This window comes from Temnothorax curvispinosus, unplaced genomic scaffold, assembly GCF_003070985.1.
Source record: "Temnothorax curvispinosus isolate PA1 unplaced genomic scaffold, ASM307098v1 QBEX01011098.1, whole genome shotgun sequence".
In the NCBI taxonomy this organism is placed as follows: Eukaryota; Metazoa; Arthropoda; class Insecta; order Hymenoptera; family Formicidae; genus Temnothorax; species Temnothorax curvispinosus.
The window spans coordinates 363,603-382,563 of NW_020220878.1; the positions used below are offsets into that span (position 1 = coordinate 363,603).

Consider the following 18,961-nt stretch of genomic DNA (forward strand, 5'->3'; position numbering starts at 1 on the left):
GAACGAAAGAGAAAAATATCCGAGTATGAAGAGATGTATTTTCTCACACTTCCAACCAAAGTTAAATAGCAGGTTTAAAATAAGTGCTATTTCACTATTGATGGCATTATTGTAATAACGGTTAGTAAGTTAATAATAGATGTTATTTATTATTTATTTAAATGAAGGTGACATCTATTATAGATTCATAATATTTATTATATATTTTGTATAATTTGGCCTAATTCCTATTATAATTAAACAATTAAATATATTAAATTTATAGTTAATACATTTTTTATGAAAGATGAAAATTTGATATTTGACGATAAAAGAATATTGAACTTATTTTGAACCCCTATTTTCCAAGAATTCTTGAGAAAGAAATAAAAAGGATTAATGTTAACTAAATGCAATAAATTAACGATGTTAATTAGATGATACAATTTTTGCGTGGGGAAGGTAAATTGTAACTCGGTTTATTTTCCGAATCCATCTTTATCGTAACATCATAATGTACTAATTATAAAACATGCATAAATCCATTGTTTCGTAAAATTAAATTTCTAAATATCATCACATGCTCTATTTCTAATGTCACTGTAAAATTTCTTTTATAAGAAACGTATAAAATATATTTTTATAGCAAATAATTAGTCAGTAATAATATAAGAGATGTAACTATATTGCTTATATATTAAAAAGTAAGGAGTTTTGGGATTATATAAAATTATTTCGTCTTTTATAAATAAAATTGATTTGTTATATAGCATGTATATATATTTGTTATCGTTTAGCTCATATGGGAGAAATGTATTATATAGTGTGTATGGATTTAATATTTTGAATGGCACTTGTTTATAATTAATGTCTGTCGATGTAAATGTAGTTAAATAAATTAATTGAAGTATATTAAATAAAAATATTGATTTGTATGAAAATGTTGCAATATAATATATCCTATGTAAGAATAAAACAGAAAGATTGTTTCAGTTTAGATACAAAGACGGCACGTTAATCCTTAAGTAAAACGTAATTAATTATATAATTATATAATTAGGAAAGCAAATGGTACTATATTAAATTTCTTAATTTTTAGGCTCAATATATTGTCAATTTTCGATTACATAACAAAATTGGTGTCAAAGCTAAGAACTGTATCCATAACTGTTCTGTTCAAACATATGGCTGTACAAACATATATGTATTTGTTTCTTTTTCCGGAGATTTACTCCGCAAACGAGTAAACGAATTGAATCAACGTAAGAACAATAACTTTGAATACAGATCTTTGTTACATTAATTATCATAAGTAATGAATAAACTATTAAGCTCTCTATTTTGTAGCTTATCTTCTTTATCTTCGTGCATTAGGTATAAATATCAATATATTACGATGCTACTTTTCTTCAGCAATACATATAATGCTCTAACATTTTTAATAAATAAAGCACTAATCTCTTTGGCATGAGACTCAATAATGATGAAAAACATAATAAATAATTTGTAATTAACATTATGAACGGCTATTTCTGATAGATAAGTTTAGCCGTATATATCTTATCTGATAGATAAGATATATACGTTTTAGAACGTGCCGTAACTAAGACAATGCAAAATTGGTATCCTGATTAATTATAAAGTCTTCATGGTTATAAGATTACAGATTATAGCTCCTTGTAATCAACTTGAACTTTTACTCTGATTCTTGTGCTTAATTAGGAAGTAGTTTGTCATGGTATCATATGACTGTATTATGACCATGTAATCATTACAAGTACATTATTCATTTGGATGAAACAAATATGCAAAAGCATATGCATTATCATTTGCTGCATACTTATTCTTGTTGAATATACTTGTAAACAATCTCTCAATATCTTCTTGTTATTTTTAAAAATAAGTTAACATATAAGACTACAGTCTCGCTGTTAACAAATATGAATGACTTATATAATCATTAACACATATAAATTGTTTTACCACTAGATCACAATGGCTCTTGGTAATATTTAAATAACTATATTTCGCGATTAAATTATAACTACTCTGATAATTAGGTTATAAAAATTGAATTTGTGAAATAAATTAAAATATTGTAACAAACAGATTGCAAAACGTTTAACGGTTCTCATTATATTTAATGCGTATTATATTTGATAGCAAATCCGTTCAAAAATGGTTAGTATAAAATGTAAAAGTTTCTAAAGTTTTTATTACAATTAAAGCTATGTATGTGTGTATACGTTTTATATCAAAATTTATAAAAAATATATATATTTTCCACGAATATATATGTCCAAAGTCATATTGAAATGAAGTCTTTGATCGAAAGAATGGACGTTACTATAGTATGCTGCTACGCATTGTAATGGATATTACAGCAAGCATTGTGAATTGCAATGAAGCGATATTAAAATGTTCGATAATGTGCTTATTTAGAGTGACTGATTGTTAAAAGCGAATTTTACAATTTTCATCCTTACATAAACACAAGATCTCTTCACTTTAATATCTTTTTTACCGATAATATTATAAAAATCTTGAATTTTCCTGAATATAGCACAAAGTTTCGCTATATATATATATATAAGAATAGAAATATGATAAATTGCTGTAGTATCAGATTATGACGGCGTTATAGTCCTTGTCACATATGTGCGCTATCAGTTGTAAAATATTGTGTTTTAAATCCATATTAATTTTTGGATTTCCTTGTCAATAACATTGCTCGTTCAGTATAGATAAAGCAATACCTTCTGTTGCACAGAGTACACTTGGTAAGAATTTTGTTTTATATCAACGTATACTTATTCGCTTATCCTAAACCGCGAAAGAAAGGCACAAAGAAATATATTAGAACTAACACTAATGAATGGTAACTCTTCTAAAGATCAACGATACAAAAATCAATGGAGAACGCTTTTGCAAACGTGGATGGACGCTTTTTGTTCACAACATTCGGCAAGGTGGACAACGTGAGGCGTCTGCAGAGTTTTATACGTTACATTATGCAGTCGACGAATCCTCGACAGGTGAGTTTTCGACGTCGTTAGAGGCAAGCGTGTTCTTATTCAAATTGTGAATCGGTCTTTTCGGTTTCGGTGGAGGTGTGGGCGGTTTAGAATGACTGTCTACATCGTCGTCGGTAGGTGTCGGCAACTTGTTCTTCAACTGTCCCGAAGACTTGTTGAGATTATTCAAAGTAGCCGCACACCGATTATTAGACAGCTCCTCTGGAAGATTACAATAATCGGCTTCGCGCATTTTAATCGGTAGAGGAGGTGGCGGGTCGTCCTCGGATGCTGTACTGTCAGTTGTGCCGACGCTATCTCTATTTCCCTTCCCTAAACCGCTTGATTCCAGTCCGTTGTTGATGTTCCTTAGATAGTGAGATTGGCCGGACCAACGATTACTCATTCTCCTTTCTTTCTCCGCTTCCGATCTCAGAGGACGTTTTGGTGTGAGCTGTGTGCGAAGAAGCGCGTTCTAATTATATTTACTTTAAAGTCGCGTGCAACAAGGCAATAATAAGTTCATAAAGTCTTTACCTCTTGTCGAAGCTCAAATACATGTGTTGAATGTAAATTAGATATTAACGACGTAACAGACGATGTTGCCTGAATTGAGCTGTGGGATATTTCGGTTGTGGTATACCACTGGCTGGTCGGTTGATCGGTTTTTGTCACTGTGGCGGAATCACTCTTTCGCGAGCTTCTACGCTTTGAATCCTTCTTTTTGTACGTTCCTGGACTTGGATTTCCCAATGCCTTTTGCAAAGAGGCCGTTGACAAGATGTGCGAACGCATGGAGTTGTTTCTACAGATTAAAAATATCCGCGATTAAAGATGTCTCTATCAATTAAAAAAGAAAACTTTTAGCTGGATAGATAAAAAAGATAAGAGATCAACTACTAGCGATTGAACGATGTGCAACTCATAATAAGCGATTGAAAATTTCATAGGATAAATTAAAATTATTTGTAATCATTGTTAAAATAAAATTTTCCACACACTGTGTGTACACTTGTATTTTACTTATTATATGTTGAGGGAGTCAGCGTGGTAAGAGAAACATCTAATAATAATCGCAGTGTCATTCGAGATTTGCAATAGTCTCGTAACACAAGTGCATGTTTTTAATTACCTATCGCAGTTATTGTAGACTTAGGAAGTTTTAGTAGAGATTGCCAGTTGAAGGAGATATATATTCCAGGGATATTTATGACGATATAGTGAAAAATGCAAAACAAGACCATGCAGATAGAAAGCAAAGTAAACAAATATAAGAGATATAAAAATGCTTATAATCATAACGAAACAAATAATGTACTTTTTGCATACATGTAGAATTAAGTATTTATATGATAAGAATGTGGGGTAAAAGAATGTGGCATTCAAAACAGCTTTTATTGTCCTATCATGAGCTTTTGGGGTGTAAAATCTTAATTTTAAATTTATTTTAAAAAAATTGCTAATATTTATAATTGGTTACTACAAATAATAACTTTATGAATGTTACCTATCCTCGAAACATGTGTTAAAGTAACATAAACTAGATTAGTGCAAATTAGTGTAATATGTGTGCTAGGATATGCATTAATATTTATTTACTATATTGCATAAAAATTAACAAAATTAAAACAAGCAAAATATTAAGCATTGTGTGACGCTTTCATTAAAAAATGTAAAATGTGAAAGAAACATATGTAGGAGTACTATGTGCGAAGAAAGGATAATAAGGTATTATGTGAGAGTTTATCAGGTCCAACAGCAATATTCCTGAAATCATATTGCATTCTTTTCTATCACGTATTCTAAACGGCATTATTCATCTTCTATAAGTGCAGAACGTAACTTTTATAATAAATATGTAATTTTTATAAATAAATCCGTGCATCTACAAATAATTATTAATTACAAATTAAATATTTACATATTTTATATCAAATCCAAGTATAGAAAACATAAATATCTTGTTGCTTTAATTTTAATATTACATGATTAGGATTAATTGCACTACATCTAATTCATCTACGAAAAGAAATGCTTTAACTTTTAGTTAGTGCTGAAGTTAAGTTAAACACTGATATGATGACTTTACCTTGACAAATTGACGCTTTGAGCATTACTTGGAGGTGTGCTGTTGTTAAAATTGAACGATGTAAGCGACTTGAACGTTGCAACTTGGGATCTTGTAAGTGAGGATACCCTGTAGTGAGTTGCATAGCTGAACGGGGTAATTACAAAGTAGCTGTTTAACTATTTTATTATTTATACAGAATATTCCAGATCAACAATGTTCGATCTTGGACATTCTGTATAATATACACAACCAGTATATAGTTTTTGCTTATAATATTGAGGAATAGGTCTCGCAAGATAGTCGCGTTATTTTATCATTTAACAGAAATAAAGATAATGTTAAAAACAATTAAATTTAATGTCGCTTTTTAAGAGCAGTTAACACCTTTTTTAAAATGTTGCCTTATTTCAATAATGATGATCGTGATACAGCAATAGCATGCTATGCAATAGTTATATCTGTGTTAGTTACGATTATATAAACTTATTAAAAGTTAAAATAGTAAACATGCTCTGCAAGAATGGACAGGAAAGCTTACTCTGAATTATTCATATTTGACTCGGACAGGCAGTGATTATCTCCTCTCGAAATTGGTGGTCTCCGCATTGTTACGGTTTGCGTTAGGCTTTCAATTTGCAAGTCGCAGGTCTGTGTTATAGAATAAATTATGTGGATTTAGAAATCTAATGCGTGTATTTACTTGATATTATTTCAATAGATACTGACTTGAACGGTTAGAAGCCTTACCCTTTTTCCATATTTAGCTTCTACTTGAGTACGCATTGACATGAAACATTGCTCTAAACGTTGATGAAACGGTGCCAATTCGGTGGGTGCTCGTACTTTATGTAACTGTAGACCTAGGCTGAGTAGAGGGATTTGCTCTGCAATAAGCCCTTCTAACTTGAGAAGATCCGAACTCTCTTCCGGATGACTATCTCTGTACTCTGCGTTGAGGAAGGCCTTTTCATAGTTATCGATTCCACCCATAACAGCTGGATCCAATATGCCATTTAATTTCATGCTCAAAGGATTTAATGGAAGACTGGGATCACTCCTGCAAAATAGTTACACGAAAGATTATATTGTGAATAATAATAGACATATAATAAACAAGTAAATCAATTTTATTTCTACGTTATATTCATCATAAATTATAAAAAGATAGAGTGACGTGTGTGTGATTCGGTGATAGGAATAACTCATAGATGACAGGTCTCATATTCGATCTCAAAGTTTAACCCATATAAGCCTTGGTTTTTTAAATGATTAATTAAAGAGTTAAAAGTTTTAAGTTGAAAAGTATGAAGTTGTTGCAATAAGAGATTATAACTCGTTTCGAACAATAAAACTAAGATATCATGCAAACCTGTTGGCAATAATGAGATCCCTCAATGCTGTGTTTGTAGCTTCCATAGTTTCAATCGCATTCCTCAAGGGACTGACTAAATATGTCTCGCTAGACGTCACAGGGAACCATCGAAGTATTCCTGGCAACGGGTAGCTTGTAACAAGTACTGTTCTTTCCAACCATAACGAGGCAAACTCATTGCTATTGTTGGTGCTAGTATTTATTTCCTTTTCCTTATCGCTATTTGTCGGAATGATTTCCTTTCTCGGAGCAGGTCTTGAAAATCTAAAGCGCTGCACATCGTTCACGCGATGATATCTAGAACACAAAGACAATGATAATCACACAGAAATACAATAGAAAATTGATAAAATCTTACGTAAGCTGTATTCAATGTAACGTACAATACGCACCTTAAAACTGCTTCTGCAGTAACTGGTTTACCACTTAGGCGATGCCTCTTTTCATCCATCAGTGGCTCTACCTTGTTGATTTGTACATATTGATGATATGATTCTAGCATCTCTGTGGTGGGCGGAGACAACTTATTCATTTGCTCTGCATTCGGTAACTGATTCAGTGTTCTTGTGCAAAAATCACTAAGTCTTTCGTATTCCTTTCCTCGATAAACAAATACCTGTATCACAAATATATTATTTCGTTGAATAAAGAATAGAAAAACGGATGAAATAAGATCAAAGATATATTAAACACATGAACGTACCTTGTTTTGAAGGAAGGCAGGGTGCCCTCTGCCGTAATATGCGACTCTGAAATATTCTGGTTCAGGCCTTAACTGTTTTATTATACAGTCATAAAACTTTGCCATCCGTCTTAATAGTACGGACAGTTGCAAATAATCAAATGTTTCTTCCTCATATTGTGAGACTAGTTCCTTGCAAACGGCAAGGGCGCATTCCCACATTCTTCCTTTATCAAAATAATCAATAATATCATTGTACAATGCTTCTTTCAACTCACGGTGTGTTTGACATAACGGATATCTAGAAAAATAATACAGTAATTTAATATTATCACAAGCTTATTATATATAAACTATCTATTTAATTCTGGTTGGTAGTATTACCTGTGTGATATTAACAAAGGTGACAAAGGTTGATCACTCCATGCTAATAATTGGCTGTGCAGCTTTAAAGAATAAGCTGCTTCTGTATAATTATCGCATTCTAGGTGTAATTCACACAGCTTATTCACATATCTGTATAAAGAAAGTCATTTAATACATTTTAATATACAATTTATTATTTGCATTAAGTATTTATGGAATATTCAGATTTAAAAAATCCAAGCTAAAATCGCATTGATTTAATCAGACTTAGAAGATACACAATTAAAACGTTTGAATTATAATAGATTTTTTTATACATTTACCTGATATACATTTCCTTTCTATTAATCTCAGAATAGAATTCTAATAAATTTACAGTGCAAAGCATACAATGTTCTTGGGATTCTGCATGAATAATATCGCGATATTGCAATAAACGTTCCATGAGTCTAGCTATAGTGTCTACGAAACGCAAGCCTTGTTCTCGCATTGTAGAATGTTTCTCGCATAAAGAACCCATAACGTCAGTCCAAAGTGTACGAAACTGTTCATCGCCTCTGCCTCCTTCGACCTGTTAAAACAAATCTCTGATAAAACAACTTTTCATCAATGTAATTAGCAGAGTAAATTTTAATTAAGACTATTTCTTGTTTCAGTATTAAAAATTATGTATATAAAACACTATACCAGAATATCCAATTTTGCAATCATTTCGTTTTCATATTCCATAAAATTAGCTTTGATATGAGCAGGATCGCGCTTAGTATCGCCATATCCTTCCACTATACGTGAACTGTAGTACTCGCATTGCATCATGTCGAAAAAAATAGGTATAGTAGCTTTTCTTAATTCGGTATCAGGTATTAATGCCATTTCGAGGATGGCACCAACTAAACTGGGCACAAACAGTATTTTGTGTTGGCCCAAGTTGAACCACATAGATCTGATTTCAAACACAGTTGCTCTGTAATATAAGGAAAAAAGCGAATAATATTAATTTCACTTATATTGGCACACTTCCTATTTATTTAAATTAATTTTACTTTATTTAGCTACATAATATCTAGTAAATATAATTATACCTAGAATGTATCGATTAAGAATTTTTTGTCTCGATGTTAAAAGTAATTCTGTATAATTATTATATTACATAAGAGAGACGTACCTGCGCATATCTTTATAACGCTTAATAATTCGATTTCGTTTCGTTGACGTAAATGTCTCCAATTGTAGGGCAGGTTGAGTTAAGAATGCGATAGCGCAATGAAAGAAATTTGACCATGCTTGATGTTCAAACTCGGTGAAAAAATAATCTCTAATTGTAGCCGAGAAATACCGTAAAGAATTCAAAATAATGTTATTTTGGAGCATAATCATTTCACACCAGTCCCCTGGAAATACGCTTCTAGATACCAGATCTTTAAAGACTAACAGTATCTCCATAAGAAAGTCAAGCAAATCGATTTTTGTTCCAAAATGATTGATATACACCTCGTAATGGAGTTGTGTCATTTGTCTGAAAAAGATTTAAAAAAAAGAACGAAAAGATGTGTTTCAGTCTATTCTTGTCACAATATTTTACAGTTGTTTTACATTTTTAGAATCTTAAAAATACCTGAATATCGCCAACATTACTGAAACTAAATTTCCAACTAAGGGATTTTCTCTGTCCATTGATATGACTGTCTGTATAATAGTACGCAGGGCTGTTAACATTATCTCCTTGACATCTGAAACTGTGCTACCCACGTCTTTTCTAAAAGTCAGTTCCAGGATGTCAGACAATATCTTGACGCATAATTCCACCTGTAGAAACATAAGAAACAGATATAAAAAGTAGCTTGCTTTATGAATCGTATCTACGTCTATAATGTACAAATAAATAAAAAAGATTATTGTGTAAATATACATATATAATCTACACATCTAAATTAGTGTATGATATGATATACACTCTGCATTCACACAAAAAAAATAACTCACGTAACGCGAATCACCGACGCTAAAAATTGTAATGCAACACAACAGACATAAGTGCAAAGTACATCAAGATTCTATGTTAAATTGTCTCAAAATCATGATGCCGTGAAAAACGCATTATTTATCTGCATAGGGAATTTTGCAATTTCCTGCACTTATGACAAAAATTACCTCTTCGGAGTAGCCGCGGTGCTGGTTGAGCCGATGCCGATTTTCGCCGAGCAGCCTGGCTACCTTCGCCACGCTCTTTCCAGGCGTACTCGATAGACCCTTTAAACGCCATTAACCAAAACCAAACCGTACAAAAAAAAAAATGAAACAACCCTTGTTAGTTGGAAAAAAAAACAATGCCATTTTCGAAAGACGTATACGACTACATTACTGAAAAATTTTCCCGACACCAATGTAAATATAGAACTGCAGAAAAGACGCAGTATATCACTAAGCGCAGAATAAAATATCAATATCAGCAGAAAATTATTCGTAATACTTAAAAAAAAGTAGATTAGATAATATCTAATAATGTATTTAATAGTTTAGTAATGTATTTAATAATTTAGAGTTTTTCGTGTCATATATAATGTAAACCTTATATCAAATAATTTTATGTAAAAACTTATCGCACAATGCAGGGCAAACATTATTACAATAACATTACTGGACAAACACATGCTACATTCCAAGTTTCAAACTCTTTTAAGTCATGTTCCTTTCACATGCTTTATCAAGAATAAGTAAAGGATGTCTTTCAATACATTTGTATTTTCTACTACTAATCTTCATTATTATTGAATTTTCTGAGATCACAATTTATAACATGTATGTACAACTATTTCTTCTTATAATGTGAAATTAAAAAATCAGCTAGCAGAATTTAATAAAAAATGTAGCTATCACAAACAATTTAAGAAATAAAAATAAAGAGACATCCTCTGTAAAAAGAGAAGTTTAAGAGAGAGAATTCATAGAAAGATGCGTGGCGGAAAGATCACAGGCTGCACGGAAAGCACGAACAATGATATCTTACGACGCACTGAACGATATTAAATGTAAGTAAAAATTTATGAATATGATCAAATTTGATATGCAGTTATATGCAGATGTAATTAGGATTCATCATGAAGTATTGCGAGAATAAATGTATGAACTGATATTATTTGTTGTGAGATATGGTTAAGTAATGAACATTCCATTTCGTATAAACTGTAAGTTAGGGAATAGCATTAGAAAATAGCATACTTTATGCTAACGTCTTACCTCCTCCTTGGACTCCAATAAGTCTCTCACAAGTATAGTAATTCTTGGTAATAAAATCGCTCTACAGTCCACATTTAAAAAAAGCGGACTGTGGACGATGTCATTTACCGTCATCATTTTTTGTTTAGTTAATCTACCCGTTGGTAGAGTCACGAGTAAATCTGTTAAAATTGTGCTTAATTGCTTGCCGCTATAAACTCTTAATAAATGAGGTATCGTCGTTGGTAGGTACTTGAGACAGGCGCCTTGAACCAACAGAGTACCATCTGTTTCATGACTCATGAGATTAACGATAGACCGTAATAGATCAGTTAAGGTTTGTGAGAATTCTTCTTCATCCTGATTTAACCTTTAAAAATAAATTACGAATGTCCATTAAAAATCATGCATACTTCTTTTTTTGGAACAGATATTCACAGCCATATTTATTATATTGTCGTATTTAGACAATTTTATAAAACGTTTTATTAACGATTATATAATGTATGAGAAAAGAATTGTAATGAAAAATAAAACGTACTCAGTAAATAAAAGACGAGATTCGACAATAAATCTCATGCAGTATTGCAGACTTTTCATTGTCTTAAGCAATAAATCTCGTTCCTGTCCATCGCCGTTGTTGACGTTATCTATACGCTTGCGTAATACCGCAATTAATTTCTTATATGCAAGAGTTGCAGAGAAGCTCTCAGAAATATATAAATCTAATACTGGTTGGAAGTGCTGGTACTTTCTATCGGATACGAGTCCGATAATATATAAAAGGCACTCAAAGACCATGTCATCGTAGACATCACTGTCTGAATTACTCATTAAGATATTAAATAAAGCATCCAAAACATCCTGGAACGTAATAATTTTAATATAATTTTCCCTTATAGAAATATTACTTTTTATTATGTACGTAATCTTAATTTTCGTTAAATCAGATTTATTTTACCTGCAGAAACTTCACTATTTCCTCCCCGTCAACTTTCATTAAAGCAGCTAAAGATTCTTTTAAGTCCGTATTGTGCGATGCCCAATTAAGTAAACCTAATAAGTCTACATTCTGGGTTAATTTAGTTGAGCAAATATTGGTCGCTATCAAAAAACTATCCTTACTGCTTAATGTTAGCGATCCTAAACTTGGCTTTTTCTCCATGTTTAATTCAGCCTAAAACACAAACATAAAGAAAAATTAAAATAAAATGCATAATCTTTTTAAAAAATTAAATTTTTTTATCTCTTCATTAAATAAATAAGTATACCAATTCTCCACGAGTGGATGGCAATTTAAAGTAGGATATATCGCTCTCGTCGTATTTCTTCTGCTCCAACTTGTAAACCAACAATTCGTGTTGTATGTCTTGTAGAGTCGTGCCGTTGCGTTGCATTAATCGAACGTAACTTAAAGCAAATGGCTTTTCAGACTTATCTTTCGCTTCATTAGAACTGCGATGCTTAAACGTAAACTTTAAGTGGGCCTGCTTAAATTCTTCTATAGGTATGGCGATCTTAAATGTTTCGCACCATCTAGGCTTGTCTTCGTGATAATAAATTACGCTACGATACTCGTCAATTGGAGACGCGCCGCCACCTAATGTCATAACTCCGGGGATCGCTATACCATGTTCATTACATACTTTGACCTGTTAAAAATTATAAGTATTCATGTACGTATATTTCTAAGAATATGTAAAGTACAAATTTTTGAAAATTTCTATTCTTACTCACCGTTACTTCTACATTTTTGTCCGTAGATTTGGAGCCTTTGCTGAATTCACCGCTAATTAACGTCAGATACAAATCATTACGTACGTCACCCGGCAAAATAACTTCTGGGAATCCCATTTTACGCGCGATGGCAACATTACCAAGCACCAAATGTGGATTTTCATCACGTACCTTTTCGTAAATATTCAAAATAATTTCAGAATATAATTCACTATTTATAGCAATTATAGAATAACTTTATAGAATAATTTCATTTTAAGACTCACTTGTTTCGGATCACCCCTCAGCAATTTTAAGCTAGTCCACAATCCTTGTCCACCTGTGACATTGGCAATATTGCCGTTAACGTGTTTCTGGATATTTGTTTCTTTCTGCGCGATAATTCTACGTAATGTGCCATCAAGACTGTCTTTCTCACAACATCTGAAACAAAGACAGGAAACCGACAAAAACAAGTCTACTTCAATTTTGTAAGAGCCATCATAATGCTCCTCCTTGATGCTTTAATCACGAATGTCGTACTATTAAACGTCATAAAGCCGAAAATATCCATTCTAAACACGTACTTACTGTATAAAAGGTATAAAATGATGTTGCTCAACATCACCTTCAAGCTTGCCGGTAATGAATAAGGTAATATCCATAGCGGCTACACCGAACGGTCGCCTCATACTTTCCGCGCCCTTAGATTTGGTTTGATTAGCTTGTGTAACACTCGAGCGACGGTGGTCCGGTTCTTTGGCTTCCATACCGCCTATTCTAATTACGTAACAGGCTAAATAAACTTTGTCCCTCATTAAATCTCTGGAACCAAGATCCGTGAACAATACTCTAAGATTGTGCAGCTGATCAATGTCCCTCGCGAGTCCCTCTTTGCTCCACGATACCACGTAGTTCTCCGTGATAGCTTTCATCTCTCTGCCGTCGTACAAAGTCAACAGCAGCTCTACGTCCTCTGCCATTTTACATACAAAATTTCTCACACTAACGAAGAAGATATGTGAATATACAGGTACTTGTGGCTTGTAGGGCTTCTTCTTGGTATCATTGCACGCTTTTCTTATCCTTTCTGCAGCAGTCTCGTGATGGTAATACAATTGGATAGTGCTTGTCTCCAGGGGATTCAGAATATTTCCGTGCTCGTCTCGAACCACCATGTCCAAGCCCAACAGTTGATTCCCAGTGCCTATCTTTGCTGTCGCCAATCTCTTCATGTCCTTCAACTCGTCTACCGTTAAAGTCCCGCTTAAAATCTTGCTTCTGTATCCGATCGCATCCAGAATCTGTTGCTGCATTGTTTCGAAGTGCTCGGAGTGTGTCTATATATACAGAATTATCAAGTTAGACATAACATAATACTCTCCCTATTTCCAGAAATGAATGGGAATTGTCTACGACGAGACACTTTATACGCACCACATACAAATGTTTCCAATGATGCCCCCATTCTCGCAAGACGTTAGTAATCTCCTGCACTAAGTTATCCGTATTCGCAGATTTCTGCAGGATATGTATGTAGGATTTTGGAAAAATTCCCCATGTACCCTTAAACTTGCTGCGGCCATAATACCAATCTGCACATTCCGCAGTTATTTGTACAACCTCTCCGACCGTTAAGCATATTGCGTGCGGAATTGGATGTGCAAAATTATGGATGGCTGAATAAAGTGAAGTAAAATATGAAAATAAATATAGGACGTGTGTCTGATTTTGGTGTTTTTCATGGTGTTATGCACGGAATACTTTGTTTATCGTGGAATATTCGTACTCTTTATTTTAATTTCAATTAGTTTATAATTTTTTGGAGTTTGGAGTTTGCATGCCAACTAACAAAATCAGACATTTTATCTACTTTATCTTACGTCACAATTTAAAAATAATCACAATAATGTAAAATTTGTATTTCTAAACTTTCAAACACTATACATAATAAATTCTACGCAAAGTTTACAGGAGCAAAGTGTACGTAGATGTATGTATCATCTAAATGTAGATGTATGTATAATGTTGCATGTACAGTGTTTTTTTTCCTCGAACAAGTAATCAACATGCGTTTCAATCAACAATCTATTCATTGACATGGTTAAAAACAAGGTCTGAAACAATTAACGTTGGTTTTCCAACGTCAACGAAGGATCCTTTCCTAAATCAACAACGAAAAATAGAAGATCGCAGGTATTTTCCGGACAGTTTGACATTTAACATCGCTCGAATAATATACCGTTATGTAAATAATATTTGATATGCGCGCAAATGTCATGCAGGGGCGCGAGGCCTGCCGAGGAGTGGAGGGCGCGTACGCAGCCCGCACGACCGCGTCGGACGATGCGAGACGAGAATTTATCTGAACTCGGGGGGCACCTCCCAGGATGTTGGGGTTATTCAATCTCGTATACGCCAACTACTCCTCACCTATTCCGGAATGTTCCTCAATCCGCTTCCATGTCATTGTCATTTTATTCAGGACACTTTAGCACCTTCGAGGATTATTCACGGCAATTACATCTCGACACATACTTCGTCAGTGCGAGAGGGAATTATTATTGCTACGTTCTACCTTGCCATCTAACTATAGTGCCTCGAAACACAGGATGTTACTTCTCTACTGTATATTGCCACAATGAGAGAGTGACAGGGGACGAGATGGAGCAGGGGCAGACGTGGGGAGCAGACGGGGGAGAGGCGGAGACCGGGGAGACAGTACCCTCGCCAAGACTCCACGAGAGGCTGGGCTGGACATCTCTTCCTCGATGAGTTTTAGAACGCGTACTCGATACCGAAATATTCCGAAAATCTTCATTCAATTATTTCCAAAAGTGTCTGAAAAATTTTATATATTTTTTCAGAATTTTTCATATATAAATCCCAATTCTTACAAAATTAATTTTTGACAAAAAATATAAGAAATTTTTTAACCAGAGGGAGATAACTTTATCATTATCGATAAGGAAGTTCTCTGTAGTCTATTTGTTAATCCGCGATCGGTATATAATGAGGGACCAGTTGTTTGCAGCATGCGGACGGTAGATGACGCCTGCTATTCCGCTAACTTTTCCGAGCTTATTTCGATCGTCGCCGCGGCCGCGGGCCGCGTTGGGCTCAGCTGTTTGTGTCGCGTCGCGTCGCGTCATCGCGTTTCGTTTACCTCGCTTGCGGTTTCCATGTCGGCGTGTTTTTGGGCCTTCGTGTCGTCGTTACCGTCGGAATAGTCAGTAGAATTATCACCATGGTGCCCAATTGCACGGTTGAACTCAACAAGTTGATGAACGAGTTGGAAATAAGCGAACTGGAGGTGAGTCTCGAGTCCGCGCGAGCGAGAACGCTTTGTAGGTTATGTCGGTCGTCGTCGGCTCGGTCGGCTCTTTCTACGCGTCCGAGCCCAGTAAAATATGCTTTAGATCGAATGTCACTGGTGTGTGGGGAGGGTTTCTAATTACTTACCCGCATTCTGCTGTTTCAGGCTCCGACTGGAGTTATAACCGCACAAGCCTATATGCGACTGCTGGCTGTCTACCTCCATCAGAATGATCTGTAAGTAAAAACCTTTTCATTGTTTCATTGTTATTCGTTTGATTTATCTCTTATTGAGGATATTATACCGTCATTTCTCAATTAGACATTTTATCAATTGTCTTATTAACAAATCAAGCTAGATAGGATTTAAATGCATAAGGCGTAAGGTCTTTATAGCATCTAGTCTATATTTGAACAATGAGAAGTTCTCGAATACGTTGAAATATTGAATATCTATGTAGTAATAGTTTAATCAATGTTTGTCCATTTTAGTTAGTCTAACTTTTAACTGTCATGTGATTCTGACGTGCTTTTTAATCTTCCTATACTCGCGCATTAGTCTGTCAGACCGACGATATACGTTTGCCTTGTTTTCCATTTAAAAAAAAACAAGGCAAACGTATATTGTCGGTCTGACAGACCAATGCGCGGATATAGGAAGGTTAATATGAATCTCATCCTTAATTTATTTAGGATTTATATAGTATTGTTACACACGTATTAATTTTACCTCTATGTGACATACAATCTTTTAAACTTATATCGTAGTTTGGGCATAGTGTCATATTGATCAAGATTTTTATTAGCCTACTATATTACTGATTATATGATTTTTATACACACTTAAAAAAGACCCATGATCAAAACGTCGTGATTTTAATTAATAATTCAATAAATGTGGCCGGTTGGGTGGATTAAAAGCTTTAATCAAATACAATAAAAAATAAAAGATTGTAAAGCATATTATGTTGGATTGGATTAACATCTATAAACCACTGATTGTATCAACTGTATTAATATAGGATAAGTGGTTTTTTCAAGAGAGTAATAAGGCTTACAATTTGTCCAATTTATGCAATACTATTTAAATAGTTGCAGTGAATTTTTATAAGTTTAAAGAGAAAGATTTGTCTGTAATGAATCTAATTTATAATTATAACTAGACTATAATTCTTTTGTAATACAAGTGTTTAATCGCGCAGTAATCGCTAAAAAAAATACATATTTTTTAATTTTTTTCTGACATACATGTTTAAGAGCTTTAGCTTCCCTTACTATCTCAAATTTCAAGAATATATTCAATTTTATTGAAAATAGTGCAATTTTTCTTTATATCTTATTTGTTACCACATAGTCGGATTTTCCTTTTACACATATTAAATTTTTGGAGACCTTAAGACCCACAAGTTTTATCTACGAGCGAGTTATGTCTTATTCCTTCGCGTTGCTTTCATTTTTGTATAGTTATTCAAGAATCATCTCGATTAAAAGACTCTGAGAGTCTCTATTTCCCTGTTTCTCGCGGCGCTAAGTTTATTAACGAACGTTTCGCATCAAGAACACGAACGTCGTGTAAAATATTTCACTGAAGTAGCGACTCGTTCACCGAGTCGACCTTATTTTTGCACGATGCATCGCGTTCAGGATTGCGATCGATTCTCCTTAGGCTGGGGCTACACTATGCGCGTTTTCGCGAATCGGATTCACGAATCGTGCATTTGTATACCATTGTGCTTAGGACGAATGGTATACAAATGAACGATTCGCGAATCCGATTCGCGAAAACGCGCATAGCGTAGCTCCAGCCTTATCCGTTGGTCCGCTTGAACGAACAACCGGTGGTCGTAGGTGCAACGCGAAGTACCTCTGGAAGCGAATCCCTCCGGACATGAAGACCGCCCACGAAGAGCTCGGACGGGTATGGACGGTAGGGCAATCCATGTGGCAACGCAACTGGCCCGCGGTCCACGCGGCCCTAAACGTGGAATGGAGTGAAGACATCAAAGACGTTATGACAGTCCTCAAAGGTAGGTCAATAAGGCAAAGCGATAAACTTAGGCCACTTAAGGCTAATAAAACAAACGTTTCGTTCGCTTGGACAGAATTAGTGGTAATTAACAACCGTCCGTCACTGAATTATTTTTTTATGTTTCTCTTGTACAAAGAGATATTGGTATTTTCTTGTATAAGCAAGAAGATATCTATAAGAAGTTATTCGTACGTATAGGTCGCGAACGGGCCTTCAGGGATTATCGGTTGTAATAATAATAATAAAATTTTTTAAATCGTTGAATGCAGATCCAATATTTTCTTTCAAATAATTGTGCCATATTGCCGTTTGTATATGTACAATATGTATATATTTTATTGTTAGTTATTAATGATCATTTATCGAGCATATATGAGAGAATATTTGGCATTTAAATGAATATTATACGCGGGTTAATTTTGTGTTAACTGTGGCAAATTGCTTTCCTTATTTAGCGCCCTACATCTGTAGACGCGCAAGGACTAAATATGTTACCTTATTATAATTAACGACAATCAATTGTTATTAAACCCACCGTCTACATAATTATCGCTTACAAACGCCAGCCGATAATCGATTATTCAAGCGGAATCTGCCCAGCACAGTTGGAGTCACTCTTTACTCGAACTTCTCGTTCTTTATTAAAAGCGAGAGGAGTTCCGCGCTGCGCTAAACGGAATCATCCGCCCGATTTTGGACCACCCCGATTTTTGCAGACAATGTACGAGAACGAGTGATGAGGCTGATATCGAAGGCGTACTCCTCCCTGAACCTGGCGACCATGGCGACGATGAGCGGTATGTCGTTGGACGAGGCGCGACAAGCCGCCATCGACAGAGGCTGGAACGTAGACGGCACCATAGTGCAACCGCGCAAACAGATCGACGAGGAACAGTACGATGAATCGGACAAGATCTGCCTGACGGAGGACCAGCTGCAGAAGCTCACGCAATTCGTGTCCTTCCTGGAAAATTGAGAGAGCTTCGCCGTTCCCCGATCCTCGGTATGTGAACTCGGGTTGCCGCGCTTGGTCTCTATACGACGGACTCGATACTCCTCTCGCAATCTCACCTCGTAATCCTATTATATAAAGGAGGAAGTGCGCGCCAAAGGTAGCATCGTCGGTGTTCGCGTTCGTAAAATAAGCATACCCCTGTGAGAGAGAGAGAGAGAGAGAGAGAGAGAGAGAGAGAGAGAGAGA

General features: G+C 34.6%; 2 protein-coding genes across 11 annotated transcripts in view; one reads left to right on the plus strand and one right to left on the minus strand.

Annotated features, from left to right (window-relative positions):
* Positions 1-1,058: 1,058 nt before the first annotated feature.
* Positions 1,059-15,110, minus strand: LOC112461118 (dedicator of cytokinesis protein 1). Of its 7 annotated transcripts, none has more exons than XM_025026214.1 (23): positions 14,850-15,110; positions 13,854-14,011; positions 13,008-13,756; positions 12,704-12,860; positions 12,438-12,608; positions 11,972-12,352; positions 11,662-11,877; positions 11,242-11,564; positions 10,722-11,070; positions 9,636-9,734; positions 9,100-9,290; positions 8,650-9,000; positions 8,172-8,448; positions 7,808-8,055; positions 7,503-7,634; positions 7,140-7,419; positions 6,829-7,052; positions 6,434-6,733; positions 5,812-6,121; positions 5,603-5,712; positions 5,083-5,208; positions 3,531-3,798; positions 1,059-3,447 (listed from the first exon to the last, which is right to left on the minus strand). In XM_025026214.1, exons 1-23 carry the CDS (start codon positions 14,890-14,892, stop codon positions 2,989-2,991), a joined length of 5,922 nt encoding a protein of 1,973 aa, XP_024881982.1. In that variant the 5' UTR covers positions 14,893-15,110; the 3' UTR covers positions 1,059-2,988. The 7 variants fall into 7 exon arrangements, with proteins under 7 accessions (XP_024881982.1, XP_024881980.1, XP_024881981.1 ...); XM_025026212.1 differs by having other exon boundaries at positions 12,704-12,857; positions 13,854-14,095; XM_025026213.1 differs by having other exon boundaries at positions 5,083-5,190; positions 13,854-14,095.
* Positions 15,111-15,531: 421 nt separating this feature from the next.
* LOC112461120 (COP9 signalosome complex subunit 8) overlaps positions 15,532-18,961 on the plus strand; it is a 34,281-nt gene continuing 30,851 nt past the window's right edge. For 3 of the 4 annotated variants that reach the window (XM_025026222.1, XM_025026223.1, XM_025026224.1), the window contains exons 1-4: positions 15,532-15,729; positions 15,898-15,968; positions 17,580-17,758; positions 18,477-18,763. In XM_025026222.1, the coding sequence (XP_024881990.1) occupies positions 15,664-15,729; positions 15,898-15,968; positions 17,580-17,758; positions 18,477-18,736 (576 nt within the window). In that variant the 5' untranslated portion in view covers positions 15,532-15,663 and the 3' untranslated portion in view covers positions 18,737-18,763. Of the gene's footprint in view, positions 15,730-15,897; positions 15,969-17,579; positions 17,759-18,476; positions 18,956-18,961 lie in introns of those variants that run through there. The other variant, XM_025026221.1, reaches the window with a different exon arrangement.